This window comes from Syngnathus typhle, linkage group LG3, assembly GCF_033458585.1.
Source record: "Syngnathus typhle isolate RoL2023-S1 ecotype Sweden linkage group LG3, RoL_Styp_1.0, whole genome shotgun sequence".
NCBI classification, from domain to species: domain Eukaryota; kingdom Metazoa; phylum Chordata; class Actinopteri; order Syngnathiformes; family Syngnathidae; genus Syngnathus; species Syngnathus typhle.
Window position 1 is genome coordinate 18456832 of NC_083740.1, and position 26177 is coordinate 18483008.

Below are 26177 nucleotides of genomic sequence, written 5' to 3' on the forward strand. Positions count from 1 at the left end.
AAATTAGCCCTCCCTCAAATAATTGAGCCCCCTCTCCCCATCGTGTCCATATAATGCTGGGCCAATGGCAAGTCTGGCTAGTCTGGCAAGCCACACCCACTACTTAATTGTGTCTCAAGAGCACACTATTCACCACGGCTCTGCCTTGGTTCAAAACCAACCATTCAATCAGTCCTTTACTTGCTTTGAAGTGTGCAACATTACTCTTGTGCGGCGGAAGTCAAAAAATGGCACACAGGAGAGATGATAGTTTGTTTTAATCATCCAGCATTAAATCAGTTTTAAATAACCAGAAACATGAAAACAAGTTATTAAAACCTCAGCACCCGACGGCACTGGAAGCATTTATTTCAAAATATGTCAATTATTTTCTGCGAGGTCACATCAGCTCTTCGCTGATTGGTTCCTTCGAAGTGTCTGTTTGCTCAGGTTTTCCCCGCCTCAGAAATGCGCTTGGTGCGACTCCCCACCAGACCCAATCGCTGCTAGTACAGGGTTGAGTCTGGCTTGCCAGGCTAGTGTCTGGGATTAATGACTATGACAACCAGCAGAGCCTGCGCATTGAGACTACAAACTGAGACTTTGCAGGTTGTCCCGTCAATCATCATTGTGTATGCGTAACAGCGATCTGGATCTCCTTGGCAAATGTGTGTGTAACAGCAAGCCGGATCCCGCCGATGGTTTGGTTGTCTCCTCTTCCGCATTGCTCAGCTGGCTGAATTCCGTCCTCTTGCCGGCAAGCATGTACTTTGGCAGGCTGTGTGGTTCTGCAAAAGCAGTTGCCCGTGTGCAAAAAATAAATCTATTAACTGAATGTCTGTAAAGACAATAAAACCCTTTCCACTCATGGAGGCAGAAGTTCATGGTATGTGCAGTATGTTTTTTGGAACGTTCTCATGACAAAGAGAAGCATAGCATTTTGTTAATTTTATACGTGGCGGTAAAGAAGGTTAACAACGGTGATGCATCGAGCATACCTGCATCGCCTTTGCGTGGACATGATGTAGGCAAGTCACTTAGATTTTATTGAATGAATGAATAATTTATTTTCTTCATGACTTCCTATGGGGAAATTTATTACTGAAATACAAACAAAATGTAGGTCAACCATTACCCTGGAAAAGAGTGTGCTCTGTCTCACAGGTTCCACTCTGTTTTGGTTTTTATTATTCCAGGTGCCCATTCATGTCGTCATGTTTTCCTCAAAAGGCGCTAATTGTTGGCAATTGTACAGATTGTCAGTTCAATTGATTATGATCATTTTTCTTTGAATGTGCTGCTGGTTAGCATCAGCAGAATCGCTACAAGCGTGTGAGTTAAAAAACATCTGCTGTCAGATGTCTCATTTACTTTCACATGAACAAATTGTGTTTTTAGCACTGCCCCCGTTCCTGTACATTCTCTGTAGCAGCTGGTTCAGCCCATGCTGTTGAGTTAAGGAGGCGGGTGGAAGAAGGGATGGGGAGAGAAGAAAGTAAGTGATGGGAAAAAAAGAGAGAGTAGATCTGTTGATTTACCAAAAGCCTCCTCCAGTCTTCCCTCCCACCCGTCCTTCTTTCTCCTCATCTCTGTTCCTTACTGTATTCCAACCCCTCCCTCCTTCCCCAACACCCCCACCCTCTCTTGACTTGATGGTCCAGCTCCAGAAACAGGAAGAAGCCGCAGCTCTATAAATAGAGAACTGCTCAGCCAAGAACCACACACATACACAAACACTATTTCCCCTCTGTCTTTCCCCATTTTCCTTCTCTCCGTCTTCCAACCGCTGCGTTTCTACTTACTACTTACTCTCCTTATCCTTTGACTTGCACATTAGAAAACATTAACATAACCATCAATGTCACGCTGCTTCTTTAAAATTTTCAATTTCTAGCTCATCGTTGTTTTTTCGGTGAGGGGTTGTAGATGGGTGGGGGGAAAAGAGAGGGTTAAAACAGTGATGTTGTTTTTTTGCCACCATGTCTGTACGTCGGGTCAGTAGTTTTCTCACTCTTTGCTCACTCTCACATAAACTCACATAAAATAACTGACTGGATTAAAAAGGACAATAGTGTGTTGTTTTGATACTTAACCCCAATTTGTGTAGGTGCCGTTCACCCCCTTTTTTTTTTTATCCAACAACAGTGTTTTCATGCAATTGTTTGTAAAACACTCTCTTCATTGCCTCCTCTATAGTTCAGTATTCAAGGATTGTCTTAACCCATAGCACAAATAAGATCAGACAACATTTTAAATGACAAGGACTTCCATTTGAATTGTGTCAAAATCAAAATGGAATGCGCTCATTTAAAGGGACTTTAACTTTGTAGTTATTGTACCTACATTTTGGGTCTCTGAAAATGCTGTCCATCAATTGTGTGGATCAATCAATCAATCAATCAATCAATCAATCAATCAATCAATCAATCAATCAGAACCAATCAAAAACAGTTAAAACTTTTGTTGTGTGCCTATTTCTGAAAGTGTCTCTGAGCTCTTTAATCTGACCCCACCTCAAGTTTTTTGGGCCATTCCTGACTACACCTAAACACTATTGCCAGCCTCTGCTTACCAACACCTTCTGGAATTTTGGCCAAATTTTTGGTGCGGGGTCCTGGAGGCCTTGAACTTGGCGATGTGTGAAGATCCATGACAATAATTGACAATGCCTAACTAGCGCCTTATTGATGACGCTGTGCCTATATAAGAGAGAATGCAATCAACCCTTTAGGGGGCACTCATTTTGCAGGGAGCACATTGTTCGACTTTAACTAGTGGTGGCTTTGCACAAGCGTGATTCTGGAATGTTGCGTGCTCCGGAGCGAGTCTCAGAATCCCCAGAAGTCTCCATCAAAGGGTTCCTGGATTTGTTGCTTGTCACTTTTTGGAAAAGTAGTCATTACAGAGGTGAGAACCACCACCCAAAACTGACAAGTTTCAACCGAAGTGTAACAATTGGTTAAGTGTGCTGCAATTCTTCTTCACATTTTGATAGAAGAATGGATTTTTTATTAAAAGGGTTACTTCACCAATATAGCAATGTTCAGCAGTAAAACGTTAATATTTGGTCTATAATAAATTTAATAGCCATTCTTTTTCATGTACAATTAACACATTTAAAAACACATTTTTCCATTTGGTGTCAACTGAAAAAGACATCACGTGCTCAGTGATCAGGTAACAACCAATTACGGCTCATGTGATGTTCGCAAGCTGAGCCGTATTTGGTTGTTACCTGAGCCCTGAGTATACTTGGACAATATATTAACTTTTTACTGCTGAAAATGGAGAAAATTAGTCAAGTTTAAGGTACCTGTGGATTGGTTTGACATATGCAAACATTTTAATCAGGAGTTTGTACAGTACAGCAGGCATTTTGTCACTCACTCACTCACTCACTCACTCACTCACTCACTCACTCACGAACGAACGAACGAACGATCAGATTGCAGCCAACATTTTCTTTTGTTTCTACTTTCCTCTTGTCACACGCTGTTTTCTGTCCTTTTCTCCCACTTGCTTTGTTTTTGTCTTCAGGCCATACTGATGATTGCGTTCTGATAGAGGAACCATCTAGTAATACATTGCAAATAGTCTGCGAATAAGGGCACCCCAAAAAATAATACTTGAAGGTGCTTCACCACTTTGTCACATCCAACCCTTGGTCTTCCCTTACAAATTCAGCCCCCTTCTTTTGGACTGAGCACCACTCTTACAGCTCTCACATAGCACAGATATTCACCACACCAAGTTCCTCTTCAAAAGTGTTGGCAAGAAGCCGCTTGATAGCACTCCTGAGTGGATAGAATTGGATTGCTCCTTTAATGTACATCTGGTTTTGATGAGAAAAAGATAGATGGAAGAAGATATTTCATACAACCGATTACTCAAACTGCCAGTTTGAATTTCATGGGTCATGGTTCCATCTTAAAAGAAATGTTTTATTGTCTGTTGAGGGCTAAGAAATTGGACACCAAATGTATGCGGCATGTCTTATATGCTCAATTTAGTGCCTAGTTTACGTCAAATTTTACGTGACTTGTAGCTGATAGCAATCTGCTACATGCACCACATACACGGTTCTACCACAATAATTGTAGTGCAACTGGTGATGAGTGTGCTGCCTTCACAAATGAAAGTACAAATGAGGCTTTTTCAGTCTTGGGCTCCACAAAATAGCCTACAACTTCTATATCGTAGTAAAATTTTTTCCTTCTGACAATGACCAGCTTCATAATGTCAAGGTCTTTCAGTCGCAATCAAGGCAAGGCACGAGTTTCGGTGGCTTGCTCAAGGACACTTCAACAGGATGGATGTTTGTTGATGTGTATTTGTACTGCTGTCCTTGTGCGGAAGGACAGCTTCTTTAAAATCCTCCCTTTTTAGCCTCCTCGTTCACCCACAACCCTGCCCAACTCTTTCTTTTGAGTATTTTTTTCCAGTTCTTTTCGTATGGATGTTTTTATTTGTTACAAATGAATTTCCTCACTAGTCCGACTCATCATCCAAATGGCATTTCTGGCACATGTAGACAGATTTGCCAGGGGTGCATTTTTCATTGGCCAATTCTTTTTTATACTACATGACAACTAACTCCAAAATGGCTCAAACATATTGCGCCCCAAGCTACCATGCTTACTAATATGAGCTCTAGTTTAAAGTTGGATTTGAACATTGACTGAGGTATAACAAGATGCCCAGATCTCTCCTCTAGCATGCGTGTGTGTATCACACAAATCGGAATTTGTAGATAGTCTTGGGGTCACGGACGTGCGGGAGTCTACCCCAGCAGTCATCGGGCAGTAGGTGGTCCTGAACTGGTTGCCGTCCAATCACAGGGCACACAGAGACGAGCAACCATCCGTACTCCCATTATCACCTACGGGCAATTTGGAGAGCTCAATCGGCCTACCAAGCATGATTTTTGGGATGTGGGAGGAAACCAGAGTGCCTGGAGAAAACCCACGCAGGCATGGGGAGAACATGCAAACTCCACACATGGAGGGCCGGAGGTGGAATCAAACCCACACCCTGCAAACTGCGAGGCGGACATGCTAAGTGCTAACCAGTGCACCACCGTGCTGCGGTATCAAATATTTCTTGTACAAAATTCACTGCTAGCGAGCTGTGGGTATGTGATTTTGTTTGCATATGTGCCTGTGTGTTTGCATTTACGTGTTCACCTGTTGGTTCAAGCCCTGGCTCCTTCACAGACTTAGTTAAAGTGTCCTTGACCAAGATCCTGACCCTCTAATTACTCATTATATGGCAATTAGCGTCAAGGGTGGCTACCCCGCCTCTGTGTGTGTGACATATTGTAAAATCCCCAACTTTTTATCGAATAACATAAAATAGAATGGAGACTTTTAAGCGATCATATTTTTATAGGTTTTACAGTGAACCTTCGCTATTCCCTTAGGAAAAGGAATGAGCTCTGCCATGAACACTGAAAATCGGCGAAAAACTGATGCCTCAAACACCCTCCATCCTAAATTAGTTTGTAATGGCTAAGCTTGTGAACATCGTTAAGGTTGGGGATGTAGATCAACCGGTAAATTGAAAGCGTCAGTCGAGAGTCCACAACACTGCAGAAATTGCTCTAATCTTCTTCACCCCGCCTCATTCTTTCCCTGCTTGTAACCAGGACCCAAAGATACTTAACTGCTCTTCCTGGGGCAGGATCTCTCCCAACCTGGAGCAGGCACTCCACCCTTTTCTGCCTGAAGACCTTGACCTCACACTTGGAGCTAGTGACTCTTATCCCAGCCATTTCATACCTGGCAATGAATCGCTCCAAGCGAATTGCAGATCATGTTTTGATGAAGGTAACAGAACCATACCATCTGCAGAAATCCGAGACGTAATAGCCCACCAAACTGGACATCTTCGATATCCTCGGCTGCGTGAGGTAGTCAGAGAAACACACACATTATCTCTTCAGCCTGTGCCCCATGGGTGGAGGGCCGGACACTGGGTGCTTGCCATCAAGCCTTTTCTCCGGGCCAGTCTCCAAAGGGGGGCCCCTGGTGACCTGTGTCCTGACAAAGGAAATTGTTTTCCAAAGCCATTCTATTTCATGGGTTGGGGTTTCTCACCTAGAGCCTGTTTGCCATGGGTGCTGTGGGGGTACAACCCTAGACAACTTGCCCCTTAGAATCATTAGGGCACCCCTCAACACCACCACCACCATGATAAGGTGACAGCTCAGGGCACAGAGTATAAATCCAGGTTAAGTATCTCAATATCACTTAATCACTTCTATGCTGGACTATGTGGACTGTGTTCATGTTGATATTTATCAATATTTGGGGGTCTATACAGGGAAAAGTCTCAACCCTTAGGAATCAACAGGGAGCAAGACTCACACTGGGATGTCATCACAGCCAACCACCCACATAGACAGGCAAGACAAAAAGGAGGAAGAAGTTAAGCAGAATTCATGCTCAGAGACTGAAGCCTGAGGTGAACGATGAGGTCAGACGCAGAGAGGGTTCACAATGGCAGAGCAGTCCAAGGAATCGTTCTGGAGAATTTTGCATGGAAGTGTGAAGAACAATCTGGCAATGAGAAAGTGCACAGAAGAAGCTCAAATAGTAGCTCCATTGCTGGTCTGGAGCACCTGTATGCTGTAATGAGGTGGGAGTGGCTGGCTGGCATAGTGAAGTGGTGATGGGGTGAGTGGAAAGTAGATAGCAAATAGACAAAATGGATTAATTGAAGCCACACATAGCACATGGTAATCATGTACCAGTCCACGAATCGTCAAAATCCATGTATAATTGACACCTATTATAAATGCGTCCTTCTTATTACTTTCACCACTGTTTGAGCATTTACCTCGAAAAGCAAGGATTGCACCCCTACCAAAAAAGTTCAGAATTTGAGTATGCAGGTTGATTACACATTTGAATTCTTTAGTACACTGTCTTGATAGTGAAGAGTGAGGTCTTGGTGTGAAATAAAATGGTAAATGACATGTTTTATAAATATTACACCAGAAGAATACAATAATTACAGTGTGGCAAGATGGAGCAAGTCTAAGGGAGTAGGGGAGATGGAGAGGTAGAAGGAAGAGCCGGGTGGCAAAAGGAGGAGGAGGAAGTAGGATGGAGCACACAAAGGCAGCAGAGCAGAAGCAGCAGTTGCTATAACAACAGCACCTTAGTGGTTCCATCTCTGTGTTTCCTCTCTGTCTCTGATCACCCTCTCAGCGTCTGCTCCCTGCTGTCATTTGGCTCGCTGTTCCTTTCTCCCCTGCCCTCTCTCTTCACTCATCTTTGTGTTCTTATAACATTTCCACTTGAAGGAAGAAGACCACCATCCTGAGAAATAAATCCCTTCTTCCTTGTGCATGTAAACCCTTTACAAACACTTTTGTCTGTTTTTGTCATTCTCTCTCTGGCAGCAAGTAAAAGAGTCACCAGGTGATTATGTCAAAGGAGGGGCACACTGCTACTTCTTCTCTCGACTGCCATTTGTGTCTTAAATCCTCCTGTCGTTTCATTTTGCCTTTATTTGTCAGATGTAGCCAAGTATCCAGCTTGGTTGAACGACTTCTAATACCTTGATTAGTTGGTCTTTTCTTCACTTGTTGCTCACATGTTTGCTCATTCCTCTCCACCCAGGTCTTTTTCATGCTATTTACTGTTGAGTGAATAGTTATGAGAATGACAATGGATTTTAGCTTCATTTGCTGTTCAAGAGATGTGTATTACTGTCAATTATGGATATACTAATTAGGAAACAACATGGTTGAACTTAGATAGTCGAACTACCGACTACGGCACATTAATCCAATGTGTCTAAATCAATTTTTAAGCGACATTTTGACATAGTTGGTGTCATAAAGGTGTAACAATAAAAATATAGTATAATGTTAAAAATAAAAAGACACTTGTGAGGATAAGCGGTTAAGAAGATTAATGAGTCTCACACATTTCCCTTTTTTTCCATTATGTCCCAAAGGTTTGAAAAAAAAAGTTCATTGCTTTGAATGTGAGTCAGTTTACGTCACCTTAGTCCTCTTCATTTCTCAAATTCATGTTCTCTTTACACCCCATGTTGAGGTACTTTCTTTCTTTTAAACCGGCACTAAAAAGACAAAGAAAAAGCAAAAACACTTCTAGAGGCATCCTTGCTTGAGTCTACCAATAAGCGCTGAACATCTCATGTGGGTTTGAATAATGACTAATTAAAATGAAATTAATATTTAATTAATTGATAATTAAATTAATAATTTAATTTAAATTAATTCAGATTTAATGACTAATTTGAAGTCTGTGTGACTTTACAGATCGATTTCCATCAACATTTTGTATCCTGTTCCACATTTAAAATGCGTACATTTCTTACACTCACATTTGTGCGGGCAAGATAGCATGTGGATCGAAAAGTTCTAAGCAGAGCTGAAGTTCAGTAGTCTATTTTTTATTTTATTTTTTTTGTTACTGGGTGCATATACAGAAACCCTGTGCGTCCTTGCTTGCATTTTTCTGTGTGGGTGGGTGCCGTCCCTCACGCTAGCGGAATAATTATGGCAGTTTTTATAGGTGGGCTTTGAAAATCAAGTCTGTTATTATCAACATCAGTCACAGGCATTTAAGGAAATCTTGGAACACACCCCTCACACTTCTATTGCTTCACGAACACCCAAACAACCATATTTGCTTGCAAAATCAAAGTCTGTGTGTTGGAGACTTCAATTATTTAAAGCCATTGAGTGAAGGATTTTACACATGCTCACGCTTTGTTGGGTGTTCACTAGCTGATGCGTTTACCTGAGATGTTCCTCTTACTACGACACAACGAGATCAAGCCTCACGTGCTTTTTTTAGTTTTCAATATCAATACTTCTTGAATATATACATAGATAAGTCTAATACCATGGAAATAATTAGGCTGATTGTCAGCGGTGAAAGACCCACACAGCCCTCTTCACCGCCTCTTCAATCACAAGTTCTCTCTTGATGAAATAGAAAGAACTGAATGTGAGTGTGATAAATGACACTAAATGCAGGTAGTTTCAAATATCAGCTGTTGTATTCAAAACTGAAATCACAAATTTTGACAGGTGGGATAAGTGGTTCGCACAGCCGCCTTACAGTTTGACTTATTTTGGAAACATGCGTGTGTGGTGTTTGTTTGCACATGCTAACATGGAGTTTGTCTGGTTACCCCTGTTTGCTCCTATTACAAAACAAAATACTTCTTAGCATAATTGAGGAATCCATAGATGTGAATGTGAGTGTGAATCCTTGGTGGAGGTGGTTAGCTTTTCAAGTTACTTATCATTTTTTTCATGTTTTGTCAGCTCCAGGAGACGGTGAAAAGGAAACTGGACAGCGCAAGATCGCCCCTCAATGGAGACCAGAATGGCATCTGCGATGGTGGCAGCTACTCTCCGACTAGCAAGCGATTACGAAAGGAGGCCTCTGGTGGCTTAGACTCACTAACAGGTTTTCCGAACAATAATAACAACAACCTTCCACCAATTTCTCCACTGCACCACCAATTAGATATCAAGCCCTTACTTAGCAGTCCCAACACTTCCACTGGAAACAGCACAAACAGCAACGGTAATCATGTCGGGCGGCCAGCAGATGAGCTGGGGAAGAACGGTGGCAGTCATCTTTCAGACATGAAGATGAATGGCTCACTTGACTTGGAGGACAGCTTCAGCCTCCTCAAAGACCTGAAACAGGAACCGCTGGATGACGGAGGTGGAATAGAGTCTTCGGATCCCCAATCACTGTCTAATCAGAACAAGCTATTCTCTGACATTAACCTCAATGATCAAGAGTGGCAGGAGCTGATCGATGAGTTGGCCAACACAGTTCCGGAGGATGACATGCACGACCTCTTCAATGAAGACTTTGAAGACAAAAAAGAGGGCGATTTTAGTCGACCGGCAAACAATCAGACTCCAGGCCCACAGGAAACGGGTGCGAATACGACAGCACCTGTAGGGGGCGCCGTGCCACCGACATCCCTTCCTCCCCCTGCTCAGCCTCCGCAGGGTGGTCCACAGGTGCCTATGGGCTCACCACAGGTCAGTACCACAAAGTTCAAGGGAAAGTGAATCCATCGTTATGTTTCCAAAATAGTAATTCAGTTCGGTCAGTGTGAACCAACAGCCAACAGTGTTTTGTTTCTAAGCCGGTAACAGTTAGAATTGCGATTAACCACTTCGGGTTTGCACATACATAAACATGCATTTTGTGTGTTGTCGGAGGTTTATCTTCATTGAGATCAATTTGGCACACGTGATGTTATTTGTTAAACCTGAGACAATTTTCACTGGAGGATAAGCGGTGGGGAGGATGGATGGATGGATGGATGGATGGATGGATGGATGGATGGATGGATGGATGGATGGATGGATGGATGGATGGATGGATGGATGGATGAATGAATGAATGATTTGGGTCAGATACCGGGGTAAACCCAGCACAAAGCGGTTTCACCATTGCACAGACAAAATGAGCGGCAGTCGGGAAAATGTTTCTGCTCAAGTAAACATTTTGGAACTGCCAACAGAAATTATCCCAACATAATGCAACTTCTGAGCTTCTAAGGACTGACTTGGAGCCAGTCACTAAATGGAGCTAGGCCATGCAAATAATGACAAACCTTCCAGTGGTGCGTTTCCATGCATCTGGGTCATTTCTGAAGCTTGTGACAATCAAGCGCTGAACATCAAAGTGGTCATATGATCCTGCGTGCATTTCTTTACTCAGCCACGCTGGCAGGTTAGTCACGAAAACAGGCCAAGTATGAACAATAAAAAGCAGTGATAAAATCTGCATTTTTCCGCCAACATACTGTACAAGTGAATTCACATCTCACTTCAATGCAAAGGACAGTGTCTCAGCCTCACTCTCAAGTGAATGGGGAAGCAGGCGGCGCTGGTGTGCTCGCTCGTGACATCCCCACCGCAGGACAGCGACTCCTTACCAGGAGGAGCCGCCCATCCAAACGCCAGTGCTACACTTTGGTTCTACTTTTGGTTGACCGTAGAATGCCTGGCCCTTCTTTTGTCCTCTCATTGGGCCACTCTGTTGCTCAGCTTCTATGGGGTTTCCTCTTTTTTTTTTCATCAACTTCCAGATCTCTATTAGTGGTTGCCTGTCCCAGAACGGTTTTTTGGCCTTACTGTCCCAAGTTCTGAATGCAATTTTATGCAGGATGAACACATATACTGTATTTTCCGCACTATAAGGTGCATCTAAAAACCTCCAATTTTCTCAAAAGCCGACAGTGCGCCTTATTATCAGGTGCGCCTTTATATATGGACCAATATTGAGCCACTACAACAGGCGTGTCCAAAGTCCGGCCCCCGGGCCAAATGTATATATCTTATATATGGACAAAGTTCTAAAATTCATCCATTCATTGAAGGTGCGCCTTATAATCCGGTGCGCCTTATACATGGACAAAGTTCTAAAATGGGCCATTCATTGAAGGTTTATAATCCGGTGCGTTTTATGGTGCAGAAAATCCGGTACATATATTCAATTTCCACACACTTGGGGTGAGTTTACCCCAAAACTGCGGGATTTTTATGCTTGTCCTCAAAATTGTTTGCCTCCGCCACTAGCACTTTCAATTCCGGCACTTCACACTTAATTTTGTGTTTGGGTTGCTTTCCCAAATGCTCTACAACGTGTGCACAATTATTAGGAATTTGTATTTTTGAGGACTAATTTTATAATTGAACAACTACAGTGACCGGAGTCAATCCAGAATGTTAATAAATAGGGGTGTAACGATACATCGATACACATCGATTAATCGATATAATGCTCTACGATTTATTGGTATCGATGCTAAAGGTAAACATCGATTTATATCGCCGTGTTTGACCTCGGACATTAGACGCGACTTTATTTTGAAATCCAGTTCATTGTTGCTTGCTTCCTCTTTCCGGCGTTGTTGTGTTGTGAGCAGAGCACGCACGTGAAAGGGGAGGGGACAACTAGTCCGCGGCTCCTGGGCTGGTGCTATGGCTAGTGTCCAAAAAGACGAGGAAATTTGCTCCCCTTTAGGCTTCAAGTCATTCGTTTGGAAGCACTTTGGATTCCAAAGAAAAGATGGCTCAACGACCAAGACACGTGCAGTTTGTAAATCCTGCCATGCGGTGATCAAATATTCAGGGAGCACAAATCTCGCCGCACATTTAAAGAAAAAACACGACATCAAAGTTCAGTGTTAAAGTAAGCAATTTGTATACTACAATACTCTTGTAATTTCCTAAATAAAGAGTTTGCAGTACCTTGTTGATTTTGCGTATGAATTGTTATAAATCAGGATATTGTTATATATTTTTTACTAAAAAAAAAAAATATCGATCGTAGAGCACTATATCGCGATATATCGTGAATGAATCGCAGCAGGCTTTAAGATATCGGCAAATATCGTATCGTCGTTCTTTATATCGATATTATATCGTATCGTGACAAAACCCGCGATTTACACCCCTATTAATAAACTTCAATCTGATTATTTCATAAAGTAAAACTGAGGTTTTGGCTTTCTACGGAGAAAATCTGTGCGTGCACAATTATTAGGCAACCTTTAGTGTACAGAAGTACCCACATCACTTGTTTATTTTCATGTTTAAGTGAGAGTAATAATCAAACAACTCAAAATTTACAAATTGACATTTCAAAAAAAAAAGGAAAAAAAGAAAATCAGTGACCAACATAGCCACCCTTCTTTTCAATGACAGCCACAAACCTTGCATTCATGGAGTCTGTCAGTTACTTGATCTGATAACAATCAACTTTCCATGCTGCAGCAACCACAGCCTCCCAGACACTGTTCAGAGAGGTGTACTCTCTTCCTCCACTGTAAATCTCCTGTTTGAGAAGGGCCCACAAGTTCTCAATAGGGTTTAGGTCAGGTGAGGAGGGGGGCCATGTCATCATTCTTTCATCTCTAAGGTCTTTGTTGGCGAGCCATGCAGTGGAGTGCCTCGATGCATGCTCTGGAGCATTGTCCTGCATAAAAACCATGGTCTTCTTGAAAAATGCTGACTTTTTCCTGTACCACTGCTTGAAAAAAAGTGTCTTCTAAAAACTGGCAGTAGGTTTGGGAGTTGAGTTTGAGTCTATCTTCAATCTGAAAAGGTCCAACTAGCTCATCCTTAATAATACCAGCTCATGCCAGTACTCCACCTTCACCTTGCTGGAGTCTGAGTCGAAGTGAAGCTCTGGGCCCGACACTGATCCAGGCACGGGCCCATCCATCTGGTCCGTCAAGAGTCACTCGTATCTCACCAGTCCATAAAACCTTTGAAAAGTCTGTCTTGAGATATTTCTTAGCCCAGTCTTGACGTTTCAACTTGTGTCTATTGATTAGTGGTGGTCGTGTTTCATCTTTTCTTACCTTGGACATGTCTCTGAGCACAGAACACCTTGTATTTCTGGACACTCCAGGTAGGTTGCAGTTCTGGAATATGACAGCACTGGAGGATAACGGGTTCCTGGTGGCTTCACGTTTGATTCTTCTCAAATCTTTGGCAGTTAATTTACGTCTTTTCTTCTCAACACGTTTCTTGTGACCCTGTTGACTTTATGCACCAAAACGTTTGATGGTTCGGTGATCACGCCGCAATATCTTGGCAATTTCAAGAGTGCTGCATCCCTTTGAAAGACTTTTCACAATTTTTGACTTTTCAGAATCAGTTAAATCTGTTTTTTGGCCCATGTTGCCTAAAGAAAAGACGCTGCCGGATAATTATGCACACCTGATATAGGGTGTTGACCTCCTTAGGCCGCACCCTCCCTCGTTACACAAATACACTTCATTTGATATGCTTAAAACCAATACGCCTTCAAGTTTAAACAACCTGAAATTGGAAAATACGCATAAAAATGATAATATGGTCAAAATGCTCACTTGCCCAATAATGGTGCACACGGTGTATGGTGACCAACGCCCTCTTTTAAAAGCAGGATACAAGCTGTTGGGATGTTTTGTGTACAAAACCATCACCAAGAAATAGGGGTGGGTAAAAAGAACTCGATTCATCAGTGCATTGCAATACTTCTTGCAATTCAAAATCGAGGGAGCAATTTCCCCCCACAATTCAATATCGATTCACCCAATTCTCTGAATCGTCAGTCAAATGAAATTGAATCGAATGACTGTGTTCATACGCGAGAACTTCCAACCAACCATACAGTGTTGCGGAAAACCCATGGCTTAACAAGATTGTCCAAACATTGGAACCAAAATACCCAATACCAACATGAAAACACGTCAGAAGTTGCCGAAGCTGTACGCAGTCAACAGAGTGCATCTTACATTTGACAGTTGGACTTCCAGAATGACCCCTACATAATTATCACTTTTCATTTCAATGAGTAAAGAAATCTTAAGTTTACATGTGCGTACCTTTTTCCGTTAGAGCTGTCTCTGTTTTTTTTTACTTTTGTACTTTGTGTACAGACACAAGTTGTACAAATTCTTTTCAACCTTTATTTAATCGACTACACTAAAAAGGCAAGATATATATATATATATATATATATATATATATATATATATATATATATATATATATATATATATATATATATTATATATATGTATATAATGCTCAAACTATGACTTACCGTAATTTTCGGACTATCAGTCACGGTGTTTTTCATCGTTTGGGTGGGGGGGCGACTTATACTCAGGACGACTTGTATACATATATATGTTTTTTTTTCACTTTTTTGGGCATTTTATAGCTGGTGCGACTTATACTCCGGTGTGACTTATAGTCCGAAAATTACGGTAATAGGTTTTTTGGGGGGGCGAATTCAGGGACTGAGCCAAGATGATACGTTTGTCGTATCTACAAATGCAAGTTAAAACTCAACTATGCAAAGCAAAAGCCAAATATCAACAACATACAGAAACACTGCCGATTTCTCAAGGCCCTCTCATCTGAGACGGACTGTTGCAAACTGAAAAATGATGTCGTGGTCTGATGTAGTGATGCACTAAGTACCGGGCCCAGTTCTATACCATGAATTTTATCGTGCAAAAATGACATGATACCATAATTTCCAACTAGCGGTACTTTGGGAAAAAATGCAGTCAAAGTGCACCAACACATAACGGCGCTGAAGCGTAGTGTCAGCTGTCCAAGTCGCACAGAAGTCAGAAGTAACAGCAGCATCATATAGCTAAAGACCACTTAAAAAAATATATATATATATTTTATTTATTTTGGTGGGCAGGTAATAAACATGTTTCTTCTACTACAGTGGACCCCTGAATACCGATGGCTCTGCGCAATTTGATTTTTTTTTCTTTGTCTTTGTGTTTTTTGTGGAAAATGTTGATTGGAGGTTTAGCAATGTTTTCTTCTAGAATATTTTAAGTAAAGGGAAAATATCCCCCAATTCATTCCAAAGGCATAACCTGGGCTTTACGGCATTTAAATTGCAAGTTGTAATACCAGCATCAATCACTAGATGGCAGACATGGCAGGGCTGTCCATCCTTTTCCGACTGAGAACCATGGTTTCAGATTTGTTGGTGCTGATTTGTGTGGTATTTGTCCTTTTGAAAAAGCACAAATGAAAATGTTTGCTTTCTATGGTTGAATGACTGGCACATAGACTGAAACAATGGCATTTACCGTTAATTTCAATAAGGAAAGATGATTTGAGAAAAGAGAATGTTTGGGTTACAAGCGTAATCACGAAACAAATTAAACTCATATCTTACACGCCTCTGTGACGGTTACATGTTTTGTAAAAAGGGGCTTTTAAGATAGTACCCCTGCCACACCGTTATGGAAGGGTTAATAAGTTATTTGGTCCCAATGGAACATTTGACAATGGAAATTACAGTAATTATTACGTGCAGCAATATAAATTCCCATGTGTTTTACTGGATGATTGAGTTTACATACAGGGAAGGTGCAAAAGTAGATATGCAACAGTATCACATCAACAAAATATGCTTGATGATTCTACTTTTTTATAATTGTATACTGTACCTACTTTTGTGTATTCTGACCTACATTTAGAGCTACATCAACATCAATATGACATCAACATGGCATCGCTGTTATTTTTTTTGTGAATTCTTCTCAGGTTCGACCATCATCATCAGGCCCGCAGTTTGCGACGACTGCCAACGGAACACCTCCTCAGCAACCTTTGCAGCAGTCGCCTGCCGTTGCGATGGCGTCAGGGTCCCCGTTACATAACTGCGTGGCTCGCTCTCCTCAGACCCCGACCCAGGCTCAGACGCAAGCGGTTTCACGGCCTGGCAATGGCTACATGATGAACCCTGGCCCAGGTGTTAGTCAAACAAGCACTGGACAAACAGGACCTGGGGTCGCTCCAGGTCAGCCAGTAGGACCAGTAACACCTGAACTTTCCCATGCAGAGCAACTAAAAGCAATGGCTGCCCAGCAGCGTGCTAAATTGTTGCAACAGAAGCAACAGCAGCAACAAGCAGCAAACTGGTCACCAGCAGGTCCACCAACCAGTCCCTACAATGCTGGACCCTTTAACCAAGATAAACCCAATAGCCCCATGATGTATCCACCGCAAGCCTTTAACACAGCGCAGGCCCCTCTAGTGGCTGGAATGGCCCCCAACAACGGGCCCAAAGCTCCTATGAACAACTACCTCCCTCACAATCACATGAGCTTGATGGGCCAGCAACAGCAGAACAGTATCGCCCAGAACACCCTGACCAAACAACAACAGCAGCAACAGCAGCAGCAGCAAACAGCTGCCATTTTGTCATATAACAACACCAAGCCACTGAGTCACTTCAGCGGCAGTGGGGTTGATCACAGGATGACCCCACCCATGGGAGGCAGCAGCCAGGTCAAGAACCCTATGATGCCTCCTTACATGGCCGGTGGAGGCCAAGGCGCCGGGCCAGGACAAACCCAAGGGCCTATTCCGGGCCAAACAGCCCATCTGAGTGAGGAGCAGAAGAGAATGTTGTTGATGAAGCAGAAAGTGTTGAACCAGAACATCCCCTACAACAACATGCAGCCTCATGGACAGGTAAGTTAATTGTTTAATGCTCTCCATGATCATTAGTGCTGGTGAGGAGTTGACATTGAATTAGTGCCGGAGGCTTGTCAGCACTACGGCCACATTTCTTGCTTTGATCTGACCCTGGAATGAGAACAAGTAATCCTTTAGTTGCTCGTACGCTCGAGCTTAGTTGGTCCATGTGCAGGATGATGGCTGTCAACCAAAGGTTTATATGAACAATCGTTTCTTGACAAATACAGAAGGTGCTCTGGAGGTAGAGGTCATTTAAACAGGCAGACATCCAATTGTTTTAAAGACTTTCAGTGGTGAGGCCAGTGAAGGTAAAATGGCGGTAGTTACCCCAGCAACAAGCCAGGGCTAGGGAATAGGAAAATGGCCTGTCGAGAGCATATTGATGCCTCTGCAACGCGACCACCACTGATAGCCCCATCGCCTCCGCCCACACAACACACAAACGCATGCCCTTAAACACACACATGTGCACACGCACAAACACACACACACACACACACACTAACAGCAAGCCAAACAGCTCCTTCGCTCATACCCCCAATCTGTCACGGCTGACTGATGGCTGAGATTGGTCCACTAAGCCAAGCTTGCCGATGTCATTACCAAAAGCCCACCTCAGGCAGTTGGATTCCAGAGCCTGGTGACCAACATGACCATATTCAGAATGCTTCACTGGTTCAGCCAGATGTCAGGTGTCTTGAATAATCCATTGGAGAAGAAATACTGTGGGTAGACCTACCTTTTATTTTTTTTTTATTTATTTTTTTATCAAACTGCGACACCAGATAAAGGTCCAAGTGGTTCTTTTCATGGTGTGTTTAATGCTAATTATGTCAGTGCTGTTGTATTGTGAATAGAATGTGCGTATGCATGCTCTTTCCTTCTTTGTGTTTCCTTCTTACACAAACACATCTTCTGTTACGTTCATGATATGACTAGTTAGTCACCCCTGTGCTGATCTCTGAGTCTCCTCCTCCTCCTCCTCATCGTCACCCACCCCACCCCCCTTACCCTCCTGCCAGAGACACTCAGCACCAATAAAAGAGCAGATTTATTAATATGGGGCCTTTGTGGCTGTTGCCTAGAGGGTTGTGTGTTTGCCTGCGTGCGAATGTGCCCATATGTGTTTGTGTGTGTTTCGTAGATTTCGATGGGTGGCCGAGAGGGGTTTGAGAGATTTATTTGAGTGAGCAGAGGAGAACTGGAGACTGCAAAAGCACGGGTAGAGAGAAATTTGCAGAGAAGCAAGCACAGGAAGCAAGAGATTTATTGTTTTGTGAATATAGTGAATATGAAAAAGGAGCAACCAGCTCTGAAGGGAAAAATAAGTGAGCAATGCAAAATGGAACTTCGTGAATGCAAAATATTCCTATATTCTTCTTGCATCTTATGGGATTGTATTGGACTATATACTGTGGACAATATCGGCTAGTGTCCTTTTGCTTTAAACAAAATGAGGGCGAAATCGTAGATACTGTAGAGGCACTTACCGTAATTTTCTGACTAAAAGTCGCTCCGGAATATAGGTCGCATTAGCCATCAAATGCACAATAACGTGAAAAAAAACATATAAGTCGCTCCGGAGTAGAAGTCGCATTTTGGGGGGAAATTTATTCGACAAAATCCAACACCAAGAACAGACATGAACGAGCAACAACAGGCGAAACGATAGGTATGCTAACGTGACATAAACACAAACGAAGAGCTGAGAACGGGCCTGACGTAACATTCAGAGTTATTAAAAAAAAACTATTACATAAATAACATGTTTATAAATCCATCTGTGTCACTCCAATTCATTAAATCCATCGATCGTCCTTTGTCAACAATGGGTGCGCGCCGCTGACGGCGCTTGCACTTCAAAATATTCCACAGGCCCATATAACGATATATAAATTAGATATCAAATAACTATTATATAAGCAATAATATTATCAAACCATCTGTGCACTCTAAATCATTAAATCCATCGATCAAATTCCTCATCCTTTGTCAACAACGCCGCGCGTGCGCCCTCACGTCAGCCTCGTCGTTATTCCACAGATCTAGTATATAATTATATTGTAGCATTAACAAAGTACAAGGAAAGACGTAGGTTTGGTAAACGGCTCTTTATTTAACAAAACAAACTTCCAGGCGTGTGGCGGCGTGGACTTCCAGCCACGGAGGTGGAAGAGAAATAGAATAGGACCGGGCGTGCGTAAAGGCCATGACCGAGCCCCATCCACCGTCCCTGGACAGCCACCCGGCCGAGCGCCGGCCCCCGACTTCTATCCACGGAGGTGAAAGAGAGCTCCGTAGAGTAGGACCGGGCGGGCGTAAAAGCCATAATAGTTTTTCAAACCTTCTGTGTCACTCCAAATCCTTAAATCCTTCAAACTCTTCATCCTCCGTGTCACTTAGAAACAATGCCGTAGTAGCATGTAGTACGTGGAGCCCTTCGTCATCTTCGTCATCCCGTGATCAATCTTTGTCTTTTTTGTAAACAACCGCCACGCCACACCGCGCCACGCTGCTGACGTCACTTGAAATTCAAATTACAGTAATCCCTTGCTACGTCGCGGTTCCACTTTTTTTTTTTTTTTGGGAAAATTTTTGAAAAAATTCACATATAAGTCGCTCCTCATTATAAATCACCCCCCCCCCCCCCCACCCAAACTATGAAAAAAAAACGCGATTTATAGTCCGAAAATTACGGTACATGTAATTAGTACACTGGAGTCTAATTGTCCCACAAATTTCAATTACTTTATTTTACTTCTATACTATTCTGATTCTGTCTGCAGGTTCCTTATTAGTTAGAGCTGCTTGCTTGACATCAAATATTTGATAATGATTTAACCATGTAATATGACCCTTCAACAATGCAACAAGCACACACATCTGTTGGAGTAGGCGTTATGGCTTTTGCTGAAACTAGCCACCAGGGGGTAGATTGCGATTTTTTTCACATCTAAATTGCCACGGGCAAATAATTGATGCAGGTATAAAAAAGGTTTGGCAAGTCATTTTCATATTACAGTTTATGGTTAAACCACATGCAACAAGCAACAAAATTGCTCATTTCCTTTTTGCCTCCAGCACTTCTTGTGTTCACTGTTGGGTGAAAAGTAACAACCCAATGAACGATATGCATTCAATTGAGGCGAAACTTTTGGTAAGCAAAGTTGACATCTTCAATACTTCCAGTTCAACGTTGCGCTATAGGGTTTGGTAGTTAGACCTTGGAAAATCCTTTCTGATTATCAGGACTGCCCAAAAAAATGTGTAAGTTTAAGTACCAGCGAACAACAAGTGCTGCAACAACAAGCACACAGCATTTGTCAAGTGCTGTGTGCTTTTTACATTACACCTAATTCACAATGACTGCGGAACAAACGAATGCATTAAGGCACAGGTGTCAAACTCAAGGCCCGGGGGCCAGATAGGGCCCGCCACATCATTTTATGTGGCCCGCGAAGACAAATTGTGCATCAAATTTGTGTGTCATTACTAGAATTGCAAATTGTCTTCACTTTTAATAATATCTTTTTTTTTTAATATTTGACCAGTTTTTACTCGTCTGATTTGAAAACGAGTTATATGTCAGTTTGTTTTGTAGCTTTTACTGTATATAATATGAGGTGCTCATACATTTATTTGGGTTGACAGTCACAATGGCCCTCCGAAAGAACCTATGACTACAATGCGGCCGGCGAGAAAAATGTGTTTGACACCCCTGCCTTAAGGCCTCCGTTCGGACGCTACAAGGGAAAGAAAGCATTGGAGCATGTGTGTCAAGTCAGGTGCAGTTGCATTGCGGAGCGTCGCTGTATGCGAAGCTACGCAAGGTTTTCGTTGGGTTTCTATTTTTTCCGGATGCCGCATGCGTATTTTCATGGACCTGAAGAAAGAAGAAGACGCGTGTGTGTACCTGTGTGTGTGTGTGTCTGCGTGCGTGTGTGTGTGTGTGTGTGTGTGTGTGTGTGTGTGCGTGCATGTATTTCACAAATGAAGCTCAAACATCACTAATTGTTTTCAGGCTAACTGTTAGGGAAACATCAGCAGTGCTCCTCAAAAGCTTATTAGTCAAGCTTTAATTGTTGCTCCTCAGATAATGCTGTGCGTTAATTTATGGCAGTTGCCGAGGTTGCCACGACGGTAACGTTCTCGGCAAAGAAAAGTCACAGGCATGTTCCTGTGGTAGATGTTGGCATGGTTGTATGTGTTTGATGTGATACTTTCAGTGTGTTCACACAGTCCAGGCATCTATGTGTATGATTCGGAAAAAAGGCTGAGGTGTACAGCATGATGTACAGTATATGTTTAGTGCATGTGCAGTATTGTAATATGAAAACATTGCGTGGATCTCTGGCTCTAATCTGCGTCATAATTAGAACAGGATGCAAGATGGACTGACAACGCTTCGGCCCCAAAAGAAAAACGCAATGTTAAACTGAAGCAAGTTTGATCATTTTTGTATGTTAGTAAGTCAATGCATATTGTGATGCATGTAGGAAATGTCGGTGTCACACACCGACTAGGGTACATGAAGAAGCTTGAGCCGGTGCTAATAACCCCATGAGTCACGACACCAGCCCCCACGTTCACGTACACACACCATCAACAATAAACAGGCTGTGAAAACGCCCACATGCATGCGCACACTTGTGAAGTCCTTCCTGCTGCGTACTCTCTCCACCCCTCTTGCTATCCTCAGGTAATTCCACTCTGATCATTGTCTCTGCCCTTCTTTTCATCTCATTCTCCAACCAGTTGTGCGGAAAAGCCTGACGTGCACAAGCTCTCAAGGAAAAGCAGCTGCCGTTTCCCACATGGGGACTCAAATGCCAAGACCTAGCCAATACATGAGTTGATATGATTTTATATATTTTATTTTATCTCTCAACTTGACAGTGAAATAAACAAAAAAAGCTTGTGAGCAAATTTGAGACCAACTTGGATCAATTACATTTATAAGGAATGTGTTGGTGGGAATATCTGGAAGCAAATGAATGTCTTGTCCCCTACTGTCACGGCTTTTAAGAATTCAGCTTTCTCATAGAATGCAGACATGACACAGATATTCGAATATTTACAATTATAAATATACAATTATTTACAATTTAAAGTTATAATTGTCTCGCACAGTGGACCCCAACTAATGGGCTGTGGACCAGGACCGGGCCGTGGGCCACCGCACAAATGCTAAAAAGAATTTGGTTTATTTATTAGACAAGGCTGAAAAATATTTTATTTTGTAGTGACCAGATTGTCTACAACTGATGCTAAAAAGGCCTTTAATATTGGTTAAAAAAAAAAAAAAAAGAAGATACACATTTTACTTTCAACTTTCACTATCAATACAACTGCTTTCAATGTGGTATACATGCACATATTTGTTACTTTTTTTTTCTTCCTTTATTCTTGCTGTGATACAATCACCTTATCGCTGAAGGAAATCTAGCAAAATTTTTTAACTGCTGATTTTTTTATTTATTTTATTAAATAGAGTTATAGGTGTACTAGATTATAGTAAACTTAGAAGTCAAAGGTCTAAGATAGAAAGAAGGAATAAGGGGAAGGTGAAAAAGACTGGCTCTCTCCCCACGTGGCGAGAGAGCAATATCGCACTCCCTCACGCTCACAGATCGTCTGCTCACTCGGTCACACACTCTATCGCTCTCACAAGCACACACATGCACACACATACATTGAATACTGCTCACTTTCTAACTCCTCCCCTCTCTCAGGCACACGTGTCAGGGCTTGAGCTGAGCTGCTCTCAGATCCCTTGTGAGTCTCTGAAGATGGGGGGTGTACTTGTGGAAAGGGAGAGGGCTAATGGGGGGGCTGTGTTCTCGCGTGTATTTGCTCTCCCTCACTCTGCTGAGATGCTTCCTGTGAAGAGGCACACACGACAAACTGCTTTCTCTGTGCTTTTAGTGTCTACTTTTTTCTTTATATCTCTTCTCTCATCATTCTCCCTGCAGCCTTCCCTCTTCGCCTCTTTAAACACTGTGCTTAGAGGAAGCTGCTGGTACTGCACCACATCGCTTTGACTCAATAGTGTTGTTGCTGTCTACGTGTTTATAGAAAATTTATGATTTCGTTAGATAAAATGCATATCTGTAATGTTGGGGTTGTTTCTGAGATTAGAGGCTAGTTGGTTGTCCCATCTGAGGTGTAGATAACCTTTGCATTGTTTTTCTGCATATAGCAGTATAAGCAGTATAAGCAGTATAAGCATCCCCCCACACACACACACACACATCAACGATTAAGTTGAAGTAAGGATGGGTCGGTAGGTATGTAGGTGGGGGTTGGATGGATGGATGGATGGATGGATGGATGGATGGATAGATGGATGGATGGATGGATGGATGGATGGATGGATGGATGGATGGATGGATGGATGGATGGATGGATGGATGGATGGATGGATGGATCTTTCTTTCTTTCTTTTCTCTTTCTTGAATCCTGTGAGCCAAAGAAAGGTAGGAAGGCAGATGCAGTCAGAAGGCTGCATACTAAACAGACTGCTGTCCCCCTGCCAGTACCTCTCACAGACACACACACACACACAAACACTCAAAAAATATTCATGTTTGGTTGCTCGTGTACATACTCACAAATAGCCCGCACACACAAACATCATCCAGACACTTCCCTCACACCAGCTCAAACTTTGGCTGCCTTCCTCAGCTGCCGGTTGCTGTGGAAACCATTGCCCAAGGCACCTTACAGCCCAAATCAATGGCAGCTCCAAGATGAGGGTAGACAGGGGTTGCTTCTGTGTGTGTGCATACACGCGACAGCTTGTCTCTGTTTAAATGCTCCACTATTTGAGGACTTTAATGCTGAAGGCACTGACACTCTCACTAATACTATCAGTGTTTAACTAATTGGATTTTGGTTGCGAATTAACCAAATCAAGAGATGTCGATAGTAGATTTCACAGAAAAACTGATGGCTGAAGAAATGTGGGCGGTCAGACATTTGATTTTTATGTAATTGTGTGCCGTGTCACTAATCAGTAATCATCTTGTTTGTGTTGATGGTACCAAATGTGGGCACCACACACGCACAAAGGCATACATGAGAGAAGACACAGATGTGACCCTGCCCTCGTCCCTTAAATTTACCCCATCCTCCCCATCTGCTCACTCAGATGCTAACAAGCACACACATACGTACACACGACTGGTTAGTCTAGCACATAATGTGAACTTGCCCAAGAGCAGACACCGGAATTATACTGTTTACCCACTTGTGTCTCCGAGTCGCAGTCTGCGCATTCTCGTGGCAGCCCTCCCATCTCAAACCCCAAGACCACCAATACAGCGCTCAAGGGAATGGAGGATAATACAAGAGATGTGCAAGGGGGTGGTGTTGCAGGCACACAGAATAGACGGACACAATTGACCTCAAATATATTTGAAACCGATAATCCACTCTTAAAGGACCCTCATCCAACATTATTGTACTTGATACTGACTCAAATGACAGAATAAAGCAAAAACTGACAAAATTCATGAAAACAACCTACTTTTGTCTCATAAAAAGTGTTCCTTGAAAAAAGTACAGTGGAAATAATGGATAAGTAACAATCACTACAAAAAGCATGCATTTCGTCTGAGTTAAGATCTCAAAAGTATTCATTTTCTGATTCTACAGTCCTCCATGAAAGCAGACGTTTTCTTTGCGTTTGATCAAAATAAGGCATTTGCAAACACCTGCTTTTACTTTTGAAAACAATGACCCTCAGTCCTTTGTGTGTGATATTGCTTAGACGTTGCTTTGTTGCTTTTTAATCACTAAATAATATATACCAACCAGCCAAGAAAAACAATTGGTTACTAAAATATCTGACAGTGAGAAACCAACTCCACATATTTTCAAAGGGTTTAGGTTTAGGGACTGATGATGTGTCCGATGAACCATTTCTATACTTTTCATGATTGTACGCTTCAGTACGCAGAACTTACTTTCAGGCTTTTACACATCTCAATTAGGGGTGCCCATAATTGTTGAGAGCACTGTGCATAGAGTACATACATAATTACATACAGTACATACTGTACATATGAGATGTTTCCAAGTCCAGTCCTGGAGAGCCCCTGTCCTGATTAGAACATCCGATATAAGTTAGGTTTCTTTTGGTGGGGCTTTTTACCAAGCCTTTTGTTTAGTTTGCAGCTGCAAAAGGCTGTGAGTCATTAGGTTTTAGTGTGTAGTTCAAGATTAGAGAAGTCTTTGATTGCCACGGCACACTTAAATCAGTTTGTCTTCCGTATGTGACCCATCACAGCGAACACAATCACATACCTTAATGGTACACTGGGTCAGTAATCATCCTGAGTGGCATCAATGCTGTAGGTTTCTTAGCTTCAGTACCAATGTTTATATGGACACATTTATTCAAATTAAAAGCCTCATTGGGATAAAAATACGTCATGTACACACCCCATTCAGAATATTCTGATTGAATCAAGCCCATTCCCATCAAGATTTTATTCCGAATGAGAGGGGTGGTTTATATTGATTGATAATTCGATCGGCGCGCATGGAAACACTTATTCCGACATTTCAAAACAAACGTGCTCTACCGTGATGTCACTATACACAATTGGTTATTACCAGAAGCTGCATTGTCAATGTGAAAAATATGCGAAATAACGCTAATGTTTAAATTAGGAATGGATGGAGCGATATTTTGTTTCGCCTCCAATCTGCCCAAACTGAACTGCGCATGTCAAAGCATGCATGAACACGCAAGTCCTAATCGGATTACTATTATTTGTGTAAACAATACATCTGATCATAATTCTAATCCGAACTCTGATCGCATTGTAGAGATTTTTAAAAATAGCTAGTGTTATGATCACTCGTAACCCAAGCAAGTTATTTCATGTGAAGTGATTTACCTTGCTTTAGAAACTACTACCTTCTTATTGTTAGCTAGTCATCATAAACTTGGAAACCTTAAATCAACCTTAGAATTCTATTATCGAAGAGAATGTGCATAATCCGGCAATTTATCACGTTTTGCGGGTTTGGTAACATTACGCATATAGCGATTTCAGTGGACAAACCATGAAGGGGATGGAGACAATTAAACACACAAACCCATACCAATAAAGATTTGCTGTCACACTAATTCCATCCACAAAGTTGATCAAAC

At 42.2% G+C, this 26177-nt stretch overlaps 1 protein-coding gene across 1 annotated transcript in view; it reads left to right on the forward strand.

Annotated features, from left to right (window-relative positions):
* Positions 1 to 26177, forward strand: part of maml3 (mastermind-like transcriptional coactivator 3) — a 104601-nt gene that overhangs the window by 43749 nt on the left and 34675 nt on the right. Inside the window, exons 2-3 of the mRNA XM_061274526.1 lie at positions 9290 to 10027; positions 16076 to 17008. Of these exons, the coding sequence (XP_061130510.1) occupies positions 9290 to 10027; positions 16076 to 17008 (1671 nt within the window). The remainder of the gene's footprint in view (positions 1 to 9289; positions 10028 to 16075; positions 17009 to 26177) is intronic.